Below are 24,658 nucleotides of genomic sequence, written 5' to 3'. Positions count from 1 at the left end.
ATATCATGAATGTGATTGTAACTAGTAAGAAAGCCATTTTAGATATCTGAAATAATATTGATATCAGAAATAAATTTTCTTATATCAAAAATGAAAAATTTTACTAGTAGCAATTCAATTGTTGATATCAAGAATAGACATTTCAACTAGTGACAGTTGAATTATTGATATCAGTAATTCGCATTTTTACTAGTAATAATGTAATTAAGTCAAGTCAAGTCAAGTCAAGTTTATTTATATAGCGCTTTTCACAACACAGGTTGTATCAAAGCAGCTTCACAGTAATAAATTAGAACAATACATCAATGTTTGTTTCTAGTGGAACGTCTACGTTCGGTAATGCTGATCAATAGTATCGTTGATTGATTAATTCAATTAAATATCCCCAAATATCCCCAACTGAGCAAGCCAAAGGCAACAGTGGCAAGGAACCGAAAAACTCCATCAGGTGACCTAATGGAGAAAAAAAAACCTTGGGAGAACCCGGGCTCAGTCGGGGGCCAGTTCTCCTCTGGCGTTTATGAACTAGAGGTCGGATTTAACTGTAGGATTAAAAGTATTATATGAATGCCTGGCTGAAGAGATGCGTCTTTAATCTAGTTTTAAACTGGGAGAGCGAGTCTGAGCAACGAACAGTATCCGGAAGACTATTCCAGAGTTTTGGTGCTAAATGTGAAAATGCTCTCCCTCCTTTGGTGGACCTAGATATCCTAGGTGTGACCAAAAGCCTCGAATTTAGTGACCTTAAAGAGCGCGATGGATTATAGGGCGATAGAAGATCCGTTAAATAGACTGGAGCTAAGCCGTTTAGGGCTTTATAAGTCAGTAGCAATACCTTGTAATTAATACGGGACTTTATAGGTAACCAATGTAGAGATGATAAAATCGGTGTTATATGATCATATTTTCTTGATCTAGTTAGAACTCTAGCGGCGGCATTTTGGACTAACTGTAGCTTGTTTATTGAGGATGCAGGACAACCGGCTAATAACGCATTACAGTAATCTAGTCTCGAGGTCATGAATGCATGAACTAACTTTTCTGCATCAGAAACTGATAGCATATTACGTAGCTTAGCAATGTTTCTAAGGTGGAAAAAGGCTGTTCTTGTAACATATGAAATATGATTTTCAAAAGACAGGTTGCAGTCTAATATAACACCCAGGTCTTTTACTGTAGAGGATGAAGTAACAGGACATCCTACTATGTTAAAGTTGTATTGTGAGAGGTTTTGTGGGTGGTTTTTTGAACCGATAAGTAGTACCTCTGTCTTGTCTGGATTTAATAAAAGAAAATTATGCGTCATCCAATCTTTTATATCTTTAACACACTCTGTCAATTTGGATAATTTAGCGTTTTCATCTGGCCGTGATGAAATATATATTTGAGTGTCATCAGCATAACAATGGAAACTAATTCCATGTTTCCTTATAATATTTCCAAGTGGCAGCATATATATTGAGAATAATAGAGGGCCTAACACAGATCCCTGCGGCACTCCATAGTTTACTGGAGTTATGATCGATTTTTCTCCATTTAAATAAACAAAATGGTAGCGGTCAGATAAATACGATCTAAACCAGCTTAATGCTTGTCCTTGAACACCAGTATAATTTTGTAGTCGATCTAAGAGTATTGTGTGATCTATAGTATCGAACGCAGCACTAAGATCAAGTAAAACTAATATTGAGATACAGCCTTGGTCAGAAGCTAAAAGTAAATCATTTGTGATTTTAACGAGCGCAGTTTCAGTGCTATGATGCGGCCTGAACCCAGACTGAAACTTTTCATAGGTGTCATTTTCTTGTAAGAAAGAGCCCAGTTGAGCGGACACAACTTTTTCTAGTATTTTAGACATAAAAGGTAGATTTGAAATGGGTCTATAATTTACTAGATTATTCGGATCTAATTGTGGTTTCTTAATAAGAGGTTTTATAACTGCCAGTTTAAATGTTCTTGGAACATAACCTAAAGATAAAGACGAGTTAATAATATTGAGGAGAGGCTCTTCCACTACAGGTAACACTTCTTTCAATAGTTGAGTTGGTATAGGATCTAGTAAACATGTTGTTGTTTTAGATGAAGTAAAAAGTTTATTTAACTCTTTTTGTTCTATAGTTGTAAAGCACTGTAAATGTTCTTGCGGGGTGATAATTGAGGCAGAATTATAAGGCGCGATTGAAGATTGAACGTTTACAATTGTGGTTCTGATGTTTTCTATTTTCTCAGTGAAGAACTTCATGAAATCATTACTACTAAACTGTAATGGAATATTTTGTTCAGGAGACATCTGTTTATTTGTTAGTCTCGCCACTGTGTTAAATAAGAACTTAGGATTGTTATGGTTGTTTTCTATTAGTTTGCGTAGATGCTCAGCCCAGATGCCCAGATGCTCAATTATTGATATAAAAAATTATATTTCTACTAGTAAGAAATCAATCATTGATATCAACAATTGATTTTGAATGGAAGCCTAGTGACATTTCTACGGTGGCCGAGAAGGGTCACAACACAAACAAACGCCACAACAACTACATATGCAGAAAACACATGTAAACGCTGCCACAACAACTACATATTCAGAAAACACCTCCAAATTCAGAAAACACATACAAACGCCACAACAACTACATATTCAGAAAACACATACAAACGCCACAACAACTACATATTCAGAAAACAACTTCGTCGATTTCACATCACGTAGGCCTACGCGGCAAATATTCACAGCACGAGCAAATAGGGAAACGAACTGCAAACTGCAAAGACACAACGGAAATGTTTCCAGGGGGGCCATAATCAGTGACGGCTACTAGAGGTAAGTGTTTCTCTTTTATTATGGCCAGAGAAAGTCTATGGGCTTTGTTATGACAGACTTGTCGATGTGCTCTGATACCGAATTGGTTTTTGTGTGTTTTCAACATATTAAGTTATTGTCCCCATAACGTATTAGTCCACGCAGATAATTGTTAAATGTTCTGCCAACGTTGTTAGCTGGAAACTAGCTGGCTAGCTCGCTTCTGGTCACTAAATAGATGCATTACCGGCGTTTGTACATTGTTGTCCTGATATCTGAACTATTTATTTATTTTTCAGATTGAAATGTTCTGTCCGTTTTGTGCAGCAAACCACTTCGGTATCAGAGCACATCGACAAGTCTGTCATAATAAAAGAGAAACACCAGAGAATGTCTAATAAGGCCGTAGACGGGCTCTGGAAACACTTACCTCTTGTAGCCGTCACTGATTATGGCCCCCCTGGAAACATTTCCGTTGTGTCTTTGCAGTTTGCAGTTCGTTTCCCTATTTGCTCGTGCTGTGAATATTTGCAGCGTACGTGATGTGAAATCGACGAAGTTGTTTTCTGAATATGTAGTTGTTGTGGCGTTTGTATGTGTTTTCTGAATATGTAGTTGTTGTGGCGTTTGTATGTGTTTTCGGAATATGTAGTTGTTGTGGCGTTTGTATGTGTTTTCTGAATATGTAGTTGTTGTGGCGTTTGTATATGTTTTCTGAATTTGGAGGTGTTTTCTGAATATGTAGTTGTTGTGGCGTTTGTTTGTGTTGTGACCCTTCTCGGCCACCGTACATTTCACTAGTGAAAATACAATTACAGATATCAACAATTCATATACTGGAAATGAATAAAAGTTAAAATGGCCTGCCATAAATATATCAGTTATCGGCATTAAAATAAAAAGAGTTATCGGTTATTGGTATCGGCCAAAATGTTCATATCGGTTCATCCCCTATAATGAAAACTGACATATAACAATACATCTAAAACTAGATACTACCCGGACAGCAACATAGTGTCGGCCCAGATCCGGTACATGTGGGTTCAATGTGTCCCAGATGTGGGCCGGATCTGGGCCGACACTATGTTGCTGTCCGGGTAGTAGACTCAATATAAGACCAGATTTGTGGTAAATTAAGAATGAACTTAATTGTTTATGTTCCTCACTTATCCTTCTTTAATTATGGCAATTTATTATGTTGATTTTTAGACCCGATGGAAGTGAATGAAGACAAACAGCATCATTTCAACGATGTAAACGCAGGCGTTTCACAGACTGAAAAGAATTTCACACAGAAACAAGCTGTAAAAACGGGATCTTTCTCCTGCTCTGAGTGTGGAAAGAGTTTCACACGTGAAGGAAACCTTAAAGTGCACATGAAAAATCACACTGGAGATAAACCCTTCACATGCACTCAGTGTGGACACGGTTTCGTACATAAATCAAAACTCAAAATACACATGATGATTCACACTGGAGAAAGACCGTTCTCATGCAGTCAGTGTGGATACAGTTTCGCTTACAAAAGAGACCTAAATAATCACATGCGCATTCACACTGGAGAAAGGCCGTTCTCATGCTCTCAGTGTGGAAAGAGTTTCAGGAGTAAAACGATCTTGTCCTGTCATCTGCGGTCTCACTCCGAAAAGTCCTTCAGCTGTGATCAGTGCCAGAAGACATTTGTTCAGTCATCAAGCTTAAGAAAGCACCTTAGCATCCACACAGCTGTCAGGCCTCACTTTTGTTCTTCGTGTGGAAAGAGTTTTAGACTTCTGCAGCATTTACAACGTCACCTGCGTATCCATACTGGCGTGAGAGCTTATATGTGCTTTGACTGTGGGAAGACCTTCATTACACAGGGCAATTTAACAATACATGAGAGAGTTCATACTGGAGAGAGACCGTACAAGTGCTCACACTGTGACAAGAGTTACTCTACATCGGGAAACCTGAACGATCACGAGAGAGTTCACACCAGAGAGAAGCCGCACCAGTGCTCTGCATGTGCGAAGAGTTTTTCCAAATTAAGTAATCTAATAAGACATAAGAACAAGCATTGCCCCAAGTTATCTAAGTGAGCAAAGTTTCACATTCAGATCCGTGACTTAAAGCGCAACATAGTGTCGGCCCAGATCCGGTACGGACTGAACACTGAATCCACATGTACCGGATGTGGGCCGACACTATGTTGCTCTCTGGGAAGTAATGCGATATTCAGATTAAGCAAAAGTTGGAATTTTTGAATCAATGGCAACAAAAAGCCATTATCCATAAACATCTTGTTTTTAGTCTCACTGTTCTTAGAGGTGATGAGCTGAGAACTATTTTTTTGCATTGAAATCACACAGATTGTGAATTTGTCCAGAGGCCCAAAATATCCTTGATAACTGACAAGACGCTTGTTATATTGCAAATTACACTAAATTCCTGTGCAAGACGAGCCTAGACTTACAGGGAAATACCTCATATGCTAATACTATACAATTCCTGTGGTACTAATTGCTATTTGTAACATATTCAACCAGTTTTCTACTTGTTAGGCCCCACAAATGAATTTGTAATTTACTTTGTTCTGTTTGAAATACTGTTTATGAACCTACTTAATTGTTCCCTGTTTCTGTTTAGGTATAGACCTCAAATATCAACATGCAGACAGAATAACCTCAATAAATCTTTGAACTGGGACATTAATCTCTCTCTTGTTTCTCTAACTGGAAACACACCCATCCATTGTTACTTGAACTCAACCCAAACCATTTGAACCCTATAGTGCTTGAGCAATAAGAAATACAAAAAAGAACGAAATGTGTGATTCTTTCTAATGAATACATTTACTTTATTTTACATTAAATCAAGGGGTTGCCCATTGTATTTAACAACCCTAATCAATAGTAACAAAATTATTTTAACTAAAAATGGCTCCCATGTGGATCCTGACACACACACACACACACACACACACACACGGTTTTCTTTAAGCTCTAAACCTTCCCATCACACAAAACTTAAAAAAAAAATCTCATTCTGTATCATTTATAAGCTTGTTTCCTCATGGGGACCTTAATTTATGTCCACAGAGACACGAGTTCCCATGAGTCTGTGTGCATTGAAGTTAAAGTCCCAGCTGGGATAGAAAAGTGTAGGGTTGAGCAAAAATGGGCAGAACTCTTTACTGCCCTTGTACTTAAAAGCCTTTTAAAGGTATACATGTGAATTAAACAGGGCACAATGGCCTTCATCAACACAGTATGCTAATGCCTATCTAGTGCAAAGGGATTTCATCAGTATGCTAATTGAGGACTGTTGGGACACTCCAGGCACAGGACGGTTCTGTCGGGAGAGTCATTTGCACCTCAATGACACGTCTGTACTAGGGCTGCACAATTAATCGAATTTGTAATCTCATTTACAATTACGGATGCCACAATTACGTGATCGTTTAAAGGCGCAATTACAAAAAAAAGTTTTGGCACTATTGCAACCAACAGAAGTTACGGTGGCTGACAGGAAGTGATGTCGTCGTCTGAGACAGCAGAGAGTAGCCAGTTAATCAATGAGGTTTCTTAAAGACAAATTAAGAAATTAGGTTTACTTAATTATTCACTAAAACAATGTTATTGCGAGTAATATTGTTACTACTTGTTCATTGTGTCAGTGTTTTATTCGCTGACTTTAGCTCGCTTCTTTGCACGAAGAACAACATAGTGACGAACGCGTTTTGTCTGCTCAGGGCCACTGTAGAAACATGTCGATGTAAGCGGACCCGCTTCAATGTAAATTATGATAATTGTAGTTAATAATTGCAATTTCAATTTCAAGGGAATAATCGACAATTATGATTTTTGTCATAATCGTGCAGCCCTAGTCTGTACAATTTACTTCACAGGACATATGCTTTCAACTTCACACTGTTTATTTACTAGTGTCTTCTATTATGTATATATTATGCCATTATAACATATGCCATGTTTGGTCTCATCTGACAGCTTACAAACTGAAATGAATGGTGGTGAACTTAAGAGATATTAAAGTATCCTAATGTACAATCTAGAGACTATTGTTTAAACATGCATTAAGGAGAATATGTTCATGTTCTTCTCCCCCTCTTGATCTCCACCCATTTGCCTCATCTTTTGGTTTCCTGTCGGTCGGTTTGGTGTTGGTATTCCACTCATGTTTAGCAATGCTTTGCTCAGGGTATAAGAAGGAAAGCTAACTGTTGATCTAGGAGAAAGGCTTTAACCCCGTCACTCCCGCACACCGATGCGTAACCTGAGAAAGGCTTTTAGGGCCTCGTTTGCACAACAGTGCATTATTTGTTAAAACTAAGTTTTCTATACAGTCTGCTATTCCATTCTACTGTATGTATATTTAAACATGTAACTTAATAAATAACTGTGACTGCTTTAAAGGCTTTGAGATAGAGGTCTACACAGAGCACCCGAGACCCAAAGACCCTGGATCCGACCCGTACGGGTCTATATTTTAAATTATCAGCCGGGTCCGTGTCGGGTCCTATTCTATTACTTCGGGTCCCGGGTCTGTTTAACATAACATGTTTAACATTGTGTGTAATATACCCGAGTCGATTGGACTTGGAGAACACTCGTCCGTGATCAGAGTCAGTCAGGAGGAAGAAACGGCGGGGCCAGAGGATGCCTGAGCGAATTGAGACGAGCGAGCCCACGCCGGCCACGTCCCCGCGGAGACCCCTTCACATGTTTTGTCCGGGTCCAGGTGAGCGGCCAGTTTTGTCCGCTCAGACGGACCAGCACACCTCTCTTCAAGCGGCAGGCCTCGTCTCTTTCGGGGGATCAGAGGAGGAAGATGGCGCGCCCCCTACTCAGCCTGCACTAAGAACATCCACCTTCGCAACGCTCTCTACCATTGATGGCGCTGAGGAGAAGGGATATGACAAGCTGCCCCCCCAGAGAAAGCAGTGGCCGCGCACCCCTGCCCACCCACTGCTATTGGATGGAGATCCAAAGCAGTTCACCCATCTAAACCCTGCAGAGCCATTTCAGCTCTCGCTGGCCGAGCTTACACCACCGCTGGCCAAGCTGCATCGGCCCTGCACACCATGGCGGTCCTCCAGGTGTTCCAAGCTAAACTCCTCTGCTCCATGGACGAGTCTGAACCTAATCTCGAGGCTTTTAGGCACCTGCACAGCACCACTGATCTAGCACTGCATGCCACTAAGACCACCGCCCAGGCTATTGGAAGGAGTATGGCCAGTTTGTTTGTGCTAGAGCGTCACCTCTGGCTAAACCTGACGGAGATGAAGGACGCAGATAAGACTGCTTTTCTGGACTCTCCAGTCTCTCAAATAGAGCACTCAAATAGAGCACAAAAAGAGCATTTTTCCAACTCACAACATCCGGGTGGCCGGGTCCCCTTTGACATGGTGGCCCACCCCCAGACTTCATTCAACCCCTAGCCCATCCGGGCCGAGGTCTGGGCAGCCATCCCTGATGTGTCAGAATGGGTAATGAACACAATAAAGCGAGGTTACTCAATCCAATTCGCGCGCAGACCCCTGTGGTTTCGCGCCGTGGTCAAGACCACGGTGAGAAGCAGCGTGGCTCACATCCTTCGGATCGAAGTATCAAACCTGTTGGCAAAAGGAGCTGTAGAAACTGTTCCCCTGTCACTGAGCGAGTCAGGCTTTAACAGCCACTACTTCCTCGTTCCAAAGAAGGATGGCGGCCTCAGGCCCATTCTAGACCTCAGACACCTGAACAAGGCCCTCATGAGACGGCCATTCAGGATGTTGACAACCAAACAAATCCTCGCGCAAATTCGCCCAGGGGATTGGTTTTTGTCAGTGGATCTGAAAGATGCTTACTTTCATATCCAGATAGCCCCCTATCACAGGCCATTCTTGAGATTCGCCTTCGAGGGGCAGGCTTATCAATACACAGGCCTGCCATTCGGCCTGTCTCTGGCACCTCGTACATCTACGAAGTGCATGGACGCAGCTCTTTCCCCCTTGAGACAGCGGGGAATGCGCATTCTGAATTACCTCGACGATTCAGATCCTGGCTTCTCAGCCATTTGCAATGCCTTGGGGTCAGGATACATTTTTCCAAGAGTGTACTGTCTCCCAGCCAAAGTGTAACCTTCCTGGGAACAGATATCGACTCGGTTCAGATGAGAGCATGGCTCACGCCTGACCGCTCTCTCTCCATTCGACAGCTAGCAGCTTCGTTCAGGGCGGGCTCTCACACGCCCCAGAACATTTAAGAGGATTTTGGGCCTTATGGCCTCAGCATCGTCAGTGCTCCAACAGGGCCCCTGCAGCGCTGGCTAAAGCCCAGAGTACCGGCACATGCGTAATATTCAGGCCTGGTCAAAGTGAACCACGGCTGTAGCAGAGCCCTGGCTCCTTGGAAAGTAGCCGACTGGTACTAATCGGGCATGAACATGGGAGTGGTTTCGAGGAGGAAGGTGATTTCAACAGATGCCTCCAACCTAGGTTGGGGAGCCCTGTTCGAGGGCAGGCCCGTTTCCGGCCTCTGGTCGAGCCTGGAAAGTCGCTTACATATCAATTTCCACGTCTTGGTCCGGACAGACAATATGTCAGTGGTATCCTATATAAATCTCCAGGGCGGTCTCAGGTCGAACAACCTGCACACACACAATCTGGAGTGTTTTTTTGGCGAGGCAGAGGTCGACCTCTTCGCCTCAGAAGGCAACTCTCAATGCCCAATCTTCTTTTCCAAAGACAGGGATGCGCTGGCCCACGACTGGCCAAGCCGCCCTCTTTATGCATTCCCTCCGGTCTCGATGCTCCCTCAGGTCTTTGAACGGATCAGGAAAAGCAAGAGTGCTGTCCTCCTAATAGCCCCTCTCTGGAAGACTCAGGTCTGGGTTGACGCAGCTGCTGGAAACAGCTCCTTGGCCTATACCACTGAGGAGGGACCTCCTCATGCAGGTGAACGCGACGATCTGGCATTCCCGGCCCCACTTGTGGGCCCTCCACATATGGCCCCTCAACGGGTACCCGGGAGCCTCCCGGAAAAGGTCTTAAACACCATCAGTGAGGTTAGAGCACCGTCAGCTAGACGCCTCTATGCCCTGAAATGGTCAGTGTTCACAGACTGGTGCGCAGCCCGGTACCTTGACCCTTATTCAAGTGAAGTACCACTGGTACTTTCTTTTCTTCAAGAGCTGCTGGACGCGGGTCGAACCCCCTCCACGCTCAAAGTATATGTGGCGGCCATAGCAGCCTTCCATGCTCCTGTGGCCGGCCAGTCACTGGGAAGGAACGACCTTGTCGTGTGTTTCCTCACAGGGGCCAGGAGGCTGAACCCGCCTCGACGCCCTTTTATACCGGCCTGGGACCTTTCCACGGTCCTCAGGGCCCTGAAGGGACCCCCTTCCGAGCCACTTCAGTCGGCTGATCTAAAGCCTCTTTCACTGAAGACCGCACTTCTGCTAGCCTTAGTATCGGTCAAGCGAGTGGGTGATTTACAAGCACTCTCTGTGAGCGCTGCCTGCCTTGAGCTCGGGCCCAACGACTCCAAAGATGTCCTCAGGCCCAGGCATGGCTATGTTCCCAAAGAGCTCTTGACTCTGTTCAGAGCTCAGGTCATTTCTCTATCAGCTCTTCCCCCTTCGGAAGAAGATAGAGATGATAGAAGTGTATGCTGAAATAAAAAGTCTTTCACCTCAGAAAAACGGACTTTCCTGTCCTGTCAGCCGTTAAACTGTTCGTAGCGCGCACTCTTCAATTGCACACACTAATGTGCACACACCAAGTCACGAAATAAAATTAAAATACCAATAAATCACGTTACTGGTACGTCGTGTGTAAGCTGAGAAGGATTTGCATGCAGGGATGATTTTCCTTCTATCCACCAGGAGCAGTTTCCATGTTTCATTAACAGTTCTTGTTAGTATTGTGTATTCACCATGGTAACTGTTGTTTCCATAACCCCAAAATTACACTTTATTTTCACTTTGTGTTATTTTTTTATATTTTTAAATGACTGTGGTGGCTCATACCAACATTGTGTTAACAAAAACTAATACAAATTAAAAACATAATACTAATACAAACAGTTTGGGACTGCTATTTAATAGCTTTAGCATAGGCCTAATGTTTATTTAGTTTTCCCATAGCGTATAGCTACGCAACACTCGTTTCCTTACTCTCAGGGAACCGAGGCTACGTTAACTTAATGTTCAGGTTAAATAAGAGGTTGAAGAATAACAACAACTTAAATCAGATCAGATTAATTATATTGGAGTCAGATAAATATTTGAATATTTATTTCTGTATGTATTCATGTCTACACACACACCCACAGTAACACAAACATTTACGTACATTTCCTGCAACTTTACACTTATATTTGTGAATTAGATTAAGAAGATCTGGGGCCTCATGTATCAATCTTGCGTACGCACAAAAACTTTGCGTACGGCAGCTTTCACGCTCACGGTCGTATGTACTAACAGTGAAATTAACGCGAGAATGTGCGTTCCTCCACGCCAATTTCATGTCTGGCGTACGTATATTTCTCACTGTTTTTGTCCGTTGGCGACTCTTACAGGCAATGAAGTGAAGTTGCAAACATTACACAACGAATTGTTCTACAAGTCTATCGCACCACCACCTGTGGGAAACATTGCTATTAATTTGCAATTTATAAAATAAATGACATATATTGTCACACGAGCCTTATGAAAATATTCTATCAATTATGGAATTAAGTAAGAACATATAAAAGCATATTATGCAAAATGATACAACCCTTATTCTATGGCAGCTTTGGTTTTAATGTCCACCTTTATATCAGACCATTTCTTTTTAAGGTAATTTAGAGTAGACTGTGTACAGTTGAGACACCTTAAATAACTTGCTTAAATAACAAGTTGTATTTTTGCTGTGCACGTGCGTATTAGTGTCCTCTTTGATCGTGGGAAATTTGAACAACGGACACATCTCCGATCCGAAGAAATCGGAAAAACTTTTTTTTTTCTAAGATATGACGTTCACTTCACCATGCGCTCTCCACAATGACTAGCTTATTATCCTTATGTGACTGTTAAACGTAACTGGTATCACCACAAACGTTATTCTGTGCCCTAAAAACGGGCATATTTCATGGTATTGTGTCATGCAAGGTAATTGCAAAATCTAGAGAAATGTGCGAGGTGGCCAGCGGGGTATAGTTGAGACACACATGTACCAACTGTACCCCCGATAGAGTTCTAAAACACACTGTTTAGTTGTTCAGCCAGCAATCATGTAGCCAGCATAGGACGCAAATGAAAATACAATTTGATATGTGTGATATTTAAACTGTGTATTATAAATAAATATTGTTACATATCTTGTTCCTGCTTTATACATTTTAACCAGTGCTAATTTAAATAAAATGAATGAATATAAATGGATGAATAAACAAAAATGTTGCCCCAGTTGTTATTTTCTTTTCTATTTGTCTTTATTTTTTATATTTACCATGAATGGTTAGTTACCTTCACGACATTAGAAATGGGTCCCTCAACTGTACCATGCACTGTCTCAAGTGTACCACTATGGGTACAGTTGAGACAAAGTTGAGACAAAAAGCACCTTATATTTAAAATAAAAACTACTTGTGGGTATTATTGATTGATAATATCTTAGTCTACAAGCTAATGTAATCATGTGGCGTGTCATGTGGAAATTCACTTCTTTTCAATGTCTATTTTTGTGTGAAAAATCAAAACGCAAAAAGTGTCTCAACTGTACTCAGTCTACTCTACAGTACGACGATCCCACCGCATTGACGGCATCAGCCAAACTCTCCCACTCATATTTTTTTCCTTTTGTTATTAATTCCGGAGGACAAAGTTCCAAACTTTTTTTTTTTTTCGTTTCTACCTCCGATAGTAGCACCTCCAATTCACTTTCTGTAAAGTTTAATTTCTTGCCGTCATTTTCTTACTGTTTTCTTTTGCCAAAGTGGACTCATTACCATATTTAAATTAGTTTAATTAAGGGAGGAGACTGGGTGGGACGTTGTGCTCGTGCATGTGCGCTCAAATTTACGTTAATTGGGATGTACAAAGAGAATATGCGTGGGATCCTTCGTACGCAGAGATTCATACATCTGGATTTTTTTGTGCGTACGCACATTTACAGCTTTGTCCGTACGCAATGTTTTAGTATGAATTCAACGCAAGTCTTTGTACATGAGGCCCCTGGAGTTTTGATTAAAAGTAATTGAGAGCTCATGAAATTGTCACTGAGGTGTTTCAGCTTTTTTTTTGACAGGCTGATGTTGTTCACATTCATTTAAATGTATTCATTTAAAATCTTAATTATGCGTAACCATCCCCTAAAACAATGTGTGAATTGAAATGCATAATAATCATCCAACATGTGGCTGAATGTGATTTAAAACTGGGAAACTCCAATAAAAAAATCGACAAACATGTCATTTTCTGATGTGCATGTGTATGTATAATTCATATATCATAATGAAAGACACACTCAGAGACTGTCTGCATACAGAGGTGCTTTATTGTTGAATTGACAGTGGAAATCAATATGCGGTCTTCATGCACAGACGGTACATCAGAGCTGCTCTACTAACGCTCATATTAGAGTTATTATTAGTGTCCTGCACACATAAAACTGATATGATGACTTCGGCTGCTGCAACAGTCCTGTTTGATATTAGGCAACGCTCACATAAAGAAAGACACAAAAAACAAATTTGATTTAGGCAACGGTGGACCCTGCTCATCTAAACATCATGTGCAATATAAAACAACTTCACTGAAGTCATAACACAAAAACATAAAGGGGATCATAGCAAACACACGTTTCATGACAATATTGCTGTTAGTTAGCATGGGTTCTCAGATGTGGTCAACAAGGTCACCACACACACATGATCTGTGCTGAACACACACACACACACACACACACACACACACATATATGATCTGTGCTGAACACACACATATGATCTGTGTTGAACACACACACGATCTGTGCTGAACACACACACACACACACACACACACACACACACACACACACACACACACACACACACACACACACACACACACACATATATGATCTGTGCTAAACCCACACATATGATCTGTGTTGAACACACACACACACACACACACACACACACACACACACACACACACACACACACACACACACATATGATCTTTGCTAAACCCACACATATGATCTGTGTTGAACACACACACACACACACACACACACACACACACACACACACACACACACACACACATATGATCTTTGCTAAACCCACACATATGATCTGTGCTGAACACACACTAGAGCTGCACCGTTTTGTTTAAAATAGAGATCACGATTCAAAATAGACAACTAAACAAAACAAAAAAACATGTAATTTAGTAGAGGTTTTGAAAAAATGTTAATTGGTGCAGTCTATTTTAACATATTTAATTAATTTGAATTATTGAAAAGAAAAAAACCTGGTTGAGTGAATGATTCAATGATTCACTCATTAAGACTTCACTTGTTTCATTACCAGATTAATCAGTTTTTCAACAAATCTCTCGAGTGAATTATTCAGTGACAGATAAAAATGAAGCCACTTGTCGCCACCTACAGGTGTAACGATGCAATTAATAGAAAATTAATTTAAAGCGTCAAGCTACTTCCAAAAGTTTCAGTTTCAAGTTTAATTTATTTATAAAGCACATTTAAAACAACCTTGGTTGCCCAAAGTGCTGTACAAAATTGCCCAGGTCCAACACCAAAATAAACATTCACAAAACGTTAAAAGCACACGAGTACAAACGGGTTTTCAAAAGACTTTTTTAAAGTCAGACACTGTGGTCGCTGTTGCTACCGTAGACATCAGTGTTTATATCTGAACTATAACCTTTAATCCCAGCTCTTTAGAGATGATTTGAATGTTTGTAACAGAAATAACGATACGGTGTGGTTGAAAAGACTGAAGCCGTTTCATATCTATACAGGACAGCGGCTCTGAGATCTGAATGTTCGCTGCGATTGTACTTGTCAAAGGTTTAATAGACACAGGTGAATCGCTGTTGTACGACTGCAATAAGATTTCACGGGTCGCGATTAGGGCTGCACAATATATAGGAATATTGCAAATGTATATATCGTGATATGAATATCGCAACGGCTTGCAATAACTGTGTTCATGAACTAAAGACAAAGAGAAAATCACTCGCTGCTCTCGGCTGAATAACTTTCGTAGCTTTAATAAGAATAAGTGTATATTTAATTTGTACAGTGAAAACTAAGCAGTGTTTATTTTTACATTTGATTATTCAGTTTCTGTTGTTAAATAATAATGTAGGCTTTCCTGAAACCTGATATTAAAATAACACCTCTTTAATTAACTATTAACTTCTTACGCTACAGTAAAACACTAATGTTCACTTTCAGAAGCTGAATGTTTTCTCGTCACAAAAAGAATGTGAAACACGTATGTAGGTTATATCATTTTAAATATTTTAAAGATAATTTAAGTTTATTTTACACACTTTAAGCATTATCGCATATCGCAGTATTTAATGAGTTATCGCATCTCACGTTTTTCTTCAATATCGTGCAGCCCTAGTCGCGATCTTTTACAGATTAATTGCACACACACACACACACACACACACACACACACACACACACACACAGAGAAGCCAATGTCAACAAACCACTGCATGGAAGCAAATGAATCGTCTGTATTTTGTGCTTGGCCCATATGTGACAGACAGCAGCTTTATAATCAGATATCTACATACCTTCATTTGTTTTTCTTCACGAATGATCCGGCAGACATGTAATAATGCAGTTCTGCCGAAGAACACAATCGTTTACACGCATCAGCCGCATTCAAAACCTCTGCTTTCATAGACACCAAAAAGAAAAACACAAAGGAGAACAAGCAGCAAAAAAAAAAGACCCACAAAATAAACACACATCTACTAAAGCACAATCTCTCACCCCGGTGAAAAAGACCTACTATTAAACGTATTAAAAATGAACTTGAGTATGTTTTTAAGTACAGTACAAATATACATTTTTAATACATTTAACAGTCCGCCTTCTTCTTCCCCTTGATTAAATAAGACACCATGTGTAGCCGGTTAGCATGTGTTGCTCTGGTCAGAAGATGTAATCGCTGGTCATCTTGAGCGAAGGCATGGCCTCGTTGACGTTCTGGTCGAGCCGGTGATACTCGACTCCTCGGGAGCAGAAACCGTCCCGCCAGCGTCGACTCTGAGCCAGAAGCATCAGCTACACACACACACACACACACACACACACACACACACACACACACACACACACACACACACACACACACACACACACACACACACACACACACACACACACACACACACACACACACACACACACACACACACACACACACACACACACACACACACACACACACACACACACACACACACACACACACACACACACACACACACACACACACACACACACACACACAGAGAGACACGGGGGAAAGAGTTCATCATCAGGACAGATCATGCAATGCTCAGTCTATTCATTACCTTCGTTTTAAACACTGCTGGATCTGACATATACACACACTGCTGTTCAAGAGATTGGGATCCATACGATTTATTATGTTTTTAAAAGAAGTCTCTTATGCTCAGGCTGCATTTATGTGATTAAAAATACCAAAAAATATAGTAATATTGTGAAATATTATTGCAATTTTAAATAACTGTTGTGTATGTGAATATATAGTAAAGTGTAATTTATTCCTGTGATCAAAGCTGAATTTTCAGCATCATTACTCCAGTCTTCAGTGTCACATGATCCTTCAAAAATCATTAAATACGCTTATTGACACTAGTAAGAAATATTCAGAATTGATGTGTTTTGAAAAAACTATGACAACAGTGGTATGAACCAATATGTTGTTGGAAAATAATTCATTATGCATCGTTTCTTTTCTATTACTTCCTGTTTTAAACTATACTTTGCCTGAAAACAATGTGTCTTTCTTGATTAAAAAGCAAAATCACAATAGAATAAAAACATTAAGGGACTGGACTTTATTATAACTGTAGCATGACTTTATATAAGTCATGCTACAGTTACTGTGGAGCCCTGCTAGTTTTAGTTTACTTTAGCGCACATTCTCAAGCAAATTCTTATGAGCATAATGCACAAAAAAAAACTCAGAAACAACGATATACAAACTGGATTATTTAAACATTATGCGTATTGTAAAGCTTGTCTTGTTTACCCTAAAATGACTAATCGATGTATCATTTCAGCATGTTTAACATGTTTCACATGTTCCTCACTGATATTTGACCTTTGACACCACATTATGTGCTGCAACAAGAGAAGAGCAACATGTTAAACTGCTCACGTGTTTCGAGCTCTGTCACGATCATGATTTTTGTGCTCTCGATTAGGCTAATTGTTATGGAAGCTTGTTTCCACCACTGAATAATAAATAAATAATAATAATTGCGACTTTCTTTCCTCACAATTCTGACTTTTTTTTCTCACAATAGCGATATATCAAGTCGCAATTCTGAGAAATAAAGTCGCAACTGCGAGATATAAAGTCGCAATTGGGAGATATAAAGTCAGAATTGCATGATATAAAGTCGCAATTGCGTGTTATAAAGTCAGAATTGTGAGATATAAACTATTCTGAGGTAAAAAAAAAAGTCCATCTTTTTTTTCCTTAGAATTTGACTTTATATCTCACAATTGTGAGAAAAGATGTCAGAATTGCGAGATGTAAACTCACAATTATATGTTATAAAGTCTGAATTGCGTGATATAAAGTCGCAATTGCAAGAAAAAAAGTCAGAATTCTGACTTTATAAGACGCAATTGCGACTTTATTTCACGCAATTCTGACTTTATATCTCGCAATTCTGAGAAATAAAGTCAGAATTGCGAGATAAAAACTCGCAATTATCTTTTAAAATGTTTTATTTTGTGGCAGAAACAAGCTTCCATAAATTGTCAAACAAATAATTGTAATTAAAATAAAAATTCTCTCACTTACAGTGTTAAGGTCCTTGCACAGTGAGTACGAAATTCTCGTCCGAAATGTTCGCATGTTAAAAAATAAATACGACCTCATGTTGTGTCAATCACATACACACTGCCTCCGAAACTTTCGTCCGTCATGAAACAATTCGGATCGGGTTAGATTTTCTGCGTTTTTCGCATCCGTTACAAGTATTTTGAGAAGCGTTTTGACAATTCAGAGCCAACGAATCACGGATGCGAAAAAACGAATAGGAAAATTTCGGACTTGGTGTGCAAGGACCTTAAGCCTAATACATTAATTTATTATATTTTAGATGGAAACATTATTAAAAAAGGCCCATATGATTTCTTTAATATTTTAAAAGTTAAAATATTTTTCTATTTGTTTAAATTTAATCTTAGTCCATGTTACATTCACAAGAGCCCTGAAAACCTGAAAATTTTTATAAAATATAACATAACACAGTCTGATTAAACCTACAAGCCCTCGATTCATAGACCTTTGACTGTCTTTATGTACTTTACAACAGTGTTTGTTTCTTTTTTTTTTCTTCTTTTCCACAGAAATAAAAATGCAACTTGTCTCCTGTCATTACCTTTATGTGACCAAGAATGTTTGCCATGAAGTGAATGTGAAATAACTGAAAAACCAAAGTGTTTTTGTCCATTGCGCAAGTTAATCCTTAAAGGTGCTGTCTGTAATTTTTTTGACTGTGCTAAAGCATAAAAACACCATATTATGTGTGCAGATATTTAGGAAACATGCTAAAACATCTCAATACTACACCCAGTTATTCTACTTCGACACAGAACCACATGTCAGTGTGTCGGATTTGACTCCGCCCACTGCCAATTCACCCAATAGTATTTCAACACCCGGGTTGCCAGTTGGCGGGAAACTCCGCGTATTTCAACCGAGGAAGCAGCGAACGAACCTACACCCACACGACCTAATAATACTCGAAATCCAATTACAGAGCTCTACGATGATCAGAGGAATGTTAAAACGCAGATATAGAAGCTGATCAAATTACAGTGTAAAGCTTATCGCGCTCGTTCCGCGGTGCATGATCTCAATCTGGCAACCCGTCGAGTCGAGTCAAAGAGAAACAACTCTCTCCAATATTTTGACTTTTTCAAACCGTGAATATTACACACTGCACCTTTAAATATAAACTTTACCGTGATTTTGGCGCGAACCAAACCAGAGCTGGACTTTTCACACGCCTATCAGCTGATCCAAATACGGTTCACTTACCGTGACTCTAAAACGACTATGGTACCATATTCGATATGCAAAACTTACTTTATTTGTTTAATGTGTCTGACACATTGATCCAGAATTATTTTTTTTTTTTATATATTCCAATCAGCATTGGCAATATATCGGTCAACCACTACGAATAACGCAATTAGATCAAACAACTCATCCATTAATTGATAATCGTGAAACCATTCTGAAGAGAAGCCCATTTTTTTTGCCATGTCACATCAAGTTGCGACAGTACATACCTTCCTCTTGTTGTGGTAGGTGATGTACACGATGGCAACGAGAAAGGCGATGACAACCAGATGAAAGAAGAAGTGGGAATCTTCATCCTTGGTTGTATAGATGACTGTGTCCTTGATGTTTACATCTATGTTTTCAGAGGGGAGATTGTCGTAAAGGTCTTTCCCCAAACCCTGGATGTCACCATCATCATCATCATCTTCATCTTCATCTTTAGTTTCTCTAAAGGACAGGTCTGGTTCTGGAGACGTGCTGTCAGCCACGTAATCTAAGGTGCTCTCTAGTTTATCTCCTGCCGGGGTGGAGACTGGCTTGTTTGCCGGTGTAACGGTGGGCTCTGGTGTGGCTTTCGGCTGGCCTGGTGTGGTTTTCGGCTGGCCTGGTGTGGTTTTCGGCTGGCCTGGTGTGGTTTTCGGCTGGCCTGGTGTGGTTTTCGGCTGGCCAGGTGTGGTTTTCGGCTGGCCTGGTGTGGTTTTCGGCTGGCCTGGTGTGGTTTTCGGCTGGCCAGGTGTGGTTTTCGGCTGGCCTGGTGTGGTTTTCGGCTGATCCGATGTGGTTTTGTTTTGATCTGATGCAGATATGGTGGTGGGAACGTCTTCTGCTTTGGTGGTGGTGCTGCTGTTGGAGTCGATAACAGGAGCTGCCGTTGCATTCGAAACCGGGCCCGATACACTGACGCTCGTGGTCTTATGAGGTGCTCCTGAGATGTTTTGGGGTGGAAAGACCGTGGAAAGACGTCAGTAAACAATGTCATGTAACGTCACATTTACCTCAGAAAAAACATATCCAGTGACCATAAACTCGTTAGTCAGCGAGAATAATTAACTCTAGAGAGGAGCATTTTGTTAAATATATGCACCATATTACATATTCATTATAATTTTTAATGTTCTTCAATATTTAATGCATGTTTGAATAAATCTGAAAAGTTTTTTATGACAGTCACCATTTAAATGTTTATATTTCATATAACTTTATTATTATAAAAATAAATAAAAGTGTATTTTAAGTGTTTGTATACAAATCAGTTAATTTTTACCTTCAATATTATAGTAGGCTAATGAAGCCTATAGGCTAACACTGACTCCCATAGTTACAGCATTAGTTAAGAGATGTTTTCCTTGAGAAAATTTGCCATGTATTGTACCTGATAGCCAAAATAATCAATATTGAATCGAATCGTAATCGAATTGCAAGCTTGTGAATCAAAATCGAATCAAATTGTGAAATTTGTGTCAATACCCAGCCTTAATGTTTTATTTATAAACTGCAGTGTTCATTTACATTTGATTAGTTTCTGTACCCGAATACCTGAAAATCTTAAAACACTGTTTATTTCAATCGTATCTTTGTTCAGTTGTATTTATTTGTTGCGATTGCTAATTTTTATTTGTTCTTTTCTTAATTACTGAGTGTTTGTCTTTAAAGGCTCAACTAAATTTTAAGTTATTTACAAAGGTAAGTGTGTTGAACATCAATGAAGATAATTGAAAATCGATTTTAATTCACCCTTTGCATGGAGTTTGATTGACAGGCGATCTGACCAAGGTCTGAGTATTTACCTGGGTTTAATAATGCTTGAAATGTATATTAGTTCGGCAAGTAGTTCTTCTATGGTGTTTTTAAACTACAGGCAAACGCTCCTTGTGTAAGTGTTCTTTAGCCTGTTGATTTTTGTTCATGATATTCAGCTACAATTAAATGTTTTGCAATAAGGCTAAATGTGAATGATATCCAAGTTTTTTTTGTTTTTTTTTTTACCTTATTGGAATCTAAATTAGGAATCGATAAGAATCGGAAGCGATAAGCAGAATCGAAATCGGAATCGTTAAAATTGAAACGATACCCAACCAACCAAGTTTACCTCACCTGTAATCTAAAGGTGTGGCTTTTGTTTTTCACTTTTGCCCTTTTTTCACATATAGTATCACTTTTGATACTATATGTGAAAATAACAGCATTCTGATGATACATGGGTTTTTCCCTGTGAGATACGTATTTTAATTATTGGAACAGTGTATATATATATATATATATATATATATATATATATATATATATATATATATATATATATATATATAAAAGATGAATCTGAAGATCAACTTGTTTGAGTGCAAAAAAATATAATTTTTTCCAACCCTGCGTTGTTTACAACGGTTTGACAGTTGCGAAACTGACCACGTCACAAAAAGCACGAGACTTCCGGTATCAGTATCAGAAAGAGTCTTGTGTGAGTTTTCTATATTGATTCATATACTTATATTTATGTAAACGTGGCATTTATTGGTACCGAGACACAACCATTTGATTAGAAAGACATTTACGGCGCACAGGGGAATTCAGTCACAGGTTAACCTTCACACGAAACTTAGGCTAGATTGTATGAGCTAGCGTTATATGATTGATGATTAAATGACATCACTGGCCGCAGGAACAACCCTCTGAGGTTTGAAGGGAAATCTTTCCACTAACCTGTTGTGCTTAATGGAGCGCAGCTCACAGAAAGGATCTGCAGTGACACTAAAACTGCGATTATTCCCATCGTTGAGTTCCTGCATCGAGTCTTCCGTAACGTCGCCATCTTCAGTGATGTCGTCATCAGCGCGCATGCGCAGTGTCCGTCGCGGCGTTGTAAGGGGGTTGCAAGATCCTTGATTTTCACCCGAAATTTATTGCAAAAAGTGTGTGTGGGTTACATAAATCTGACAAGCTTTGGATTTGTAACTTTTTATGTGTTTCTTGTTGATCGTGAGATAATGACAAAAGATAATGAGTATTTCTGGTCTTTTGAATGTAAACTTTGCCAAGATAATTAAAGGACGCATGTAATTTTGTCGTTCAGGAAAACTATGGGGTTTGTAAAAAGTAAAATGTCATAAGGTTACTTTTTTTGGCATGTCTATTTGGACATCAATCCAAAATGAAGGGAAATAAGAATAAGTGTTCAATATAACTGAATATATTGCAAAAAGTACATGCATCAAAAACACAATTCATTATTTACTGATGCATTTACAGGATAACTTCTATGATTTTGTAAATTATTTCATTTTGCAATATATTTATACGGTAATGTCCATATATAAGGCGAGGTTTAAGCCATGTTGATTTACATGAAGGACTGAATCAAACATTAAAGGAGTTGTTACTCAAACGTTTATCAGAAAAGACCATTTACAAAAAGTTATGGATTTTGAAAGGTTGCACCATTGATATTTACATCTGAGGATTTGGTTAAAATGATCATGCCACTGGGGATAGCCCTAATTATTTTATTATATTAATTTTCCAGTCACACTTTAGTTTAGGTTCCAGTTCTCACTATTAAATAACTATTAACTACGACTTTTGCTTTAATAAACTTCTAATTATTGATATTCTTAATTCTTTGACAAACAGCAAAAGAGAACGTGAATTACAGTATGTAAAAAAAAAAATTACGTTCATCACAGTTTTCTATGAGAGACTTTAAAGGGGAACTTTTTTCTGAAAGGAAAAATATACAATGCATCTTTTCCTCAAATCTTAAATACATGCGAGTGTTTACATCTTACATTGAAAGAAATCAGACGATGTCTGGATCAGAATCTAATGCAATTTAATCGAGGCAATGTTTCACCCTAAATGATGCATGAGTGAACCGCAATAATAGGCTATATATCAAACATATATACCAATAACTTTTATAACATCCCTCACAATGGTTGTAGTATTTAAAAATTTACTTCTGCTTTTTTATATAAAAAGTTAAAACAAACTTGTTCTAAAACATACTTAGAGTCCCCTGTGGTCAATCATTTTCAATCATCATGGTCAATCATCACTAAAATTATATATTTAAGTGTTTTTTCCTTCATGTCTTAAAATATCTTGAATGTAACTCGACTCCCTTGCCTCATTTAGTATGTGCGGTTCTATGAATATGCAAGTGAGCCCCGCCTCCACTCACTCAGCTCAGAGATCCACTGGTTGATGATCACACGTTGATCTGATTGGTTACAAGGTAGTTTGTGACGTCAGCAACACCAGCGATTTCAAAGCGTGTGTTTGAGACTGTCTTTGGTTCACTGCAGTTTTAAGGAGGAAATATTCAGCAATGCTGTCGACTTATGAATTTACACATGCTTTGTCTTAAAGCATATTAAAAACACCACATAGACATATAAACAACATTAAAGCAACACCAAAGGTTCCTTTGTACCTTAAAATAATGTTTCCAAAATCGTTTCAGTGGTTCATCAACTCGTATCAGGGTGAACGGCACTTCTGCATTCGCTTCGCGACCCTCTATCGGCGATAACCGCACTATGCAAGTTTGCCAGATCGGGTAGCGGATCTGTAGTTCGAATGAGACATAAGAAACTACAAATTTGACTTGCTTTACGGCAAGCGTTACTATAGACCTTATGCGCCAGTGAAACGAGGGCGCCGCCATCTTTAGAATATTGTCTTTTAACTTCCGTTTTTGCGGTCGCTCTGTATATTTCTATGGCGCTGCTGTCCAGGAGTAATTCGCTTTTGAAGTGGATTTACTTAATGTAAAGGTAACGAAAGTTATCATGAGGACTGTAATGTTTAAAGCAGATGTCTTAACAAATGTCAGTAGACCGGGAAGATTTTAAAACGAGCCGTTCATTCATAAATACGCAAGATCGCTGTGAAAATACAGACCGGAAGACGGAAGACAAAAGACAACGAGCCCAGCGCTGAAAAGGGGCGGGGCTACAGAAGGTCTATAGCCGATAGGTGGAGCCTATATAAAAAATAGCAGTTTCTGATGTTGCAATACATCATACTTTCATAAAATCATGCAACACACTCTACCTGGTCTGTGGACATAGTTATTTCCAAAGCCAGTGCTGGATAAACAAATAGCGTGCGTGCGACGGTAGGCTAAATTATTTACGACAGCGGTAACTTTTATGATGACATTGTTGTTTGCATATGATGAATGAAAGTGTGTCTATGTATTTGCCTGTAAGTGTCTCTGTATCTATTTGAAACCGCACTGCTGCCACTTGCCAGGACACTCTTGTAAAAGAGATTTTTAATCTCAAGGAGTTGGTTATCCTGGTTAAATAAAGGTTTGAATGAATGAAATGGACAATTCCACTTCCAACCTGTAGGCGGACCGAAGAGGAAAAGTGCTTTGGTGTTGCTTTAAAAGCTGGATTTTCACCACAGGGGGATTTTAAATAATAGTAAAGCTTGCTCTAAAAATAAAAATCAGTCTTTTGCATATAATAACTACCAATATTCTGTTTTTAGTAAGAAACCAAACTGCAAAATCCAGTAA

At 39.3% G+C, this 24,658-nt stretch overlaps 1 protein-coding gene across 4 annotated transcripts; it reads right to left on the bottom strand.

Annotated features, from left to right (window-relative positions):
- Positions 1–13,294: 13,294 nt before the first annotated feature.
- Positions 13,295–21,987, bottom strand: cUnh5orf15 (chromosome Un C5orf15 homolog). Of its 4 annotated transcripts, XR_014031978.1 has the most exons (5): positions 21,835–21,963; positions 19,362–20,059; positions 15,789–16,082; positions 15,587–15,638; positions 13,295–13,462 (listed from the first exon to the last, which is right to left on the bottom strand). XR_014031978.1 is itself a non-coding variant. In XM_081391166.1 (3 exons), the coding sequence occupies exons 1-3, from the start codon at positions 21,959–21,961 to the stop codon at positions 15,951–15,953; spliced, it is 957 nt and encodes a 318-aa protein (XP_081247292.1). In that variant the 5' UTR covers positions 21,962–21,987; the 3' UTR covers positions 13,295–15,950. The 4 variants fall into 4 exon arrangements, 1 of the variants encoding a protein (XP_081247292.1); XR_014031976.1 differs by having other exon boundaries at positions 15,587–16,082; XR_014031977.1 differs by having other exon boundaries at positions 13,295–15,638.
- Between the last annotated feature and the right edge of the window lie 2,671 nt (positions 21,988–24,658).

The sequence above is a fragment of the Scardinius erythrophthalmus genome (genome assembly GCF_964197995.2).
Source record: "Scardinius erythrophthalmus genome assembly, chromosome: 17".
NCBI lineage: Eukaryota > Metazoa > Chordata > Actinopteri > Cypriniformes > Leuciscidae > Scardinius > Scardinius erythrophthalmus.
The sequence above is the reverse complement of the archived record's forward strand: the minus strand, read 5'-3'. Positions and strand labels throughout refer to the sequence as shown.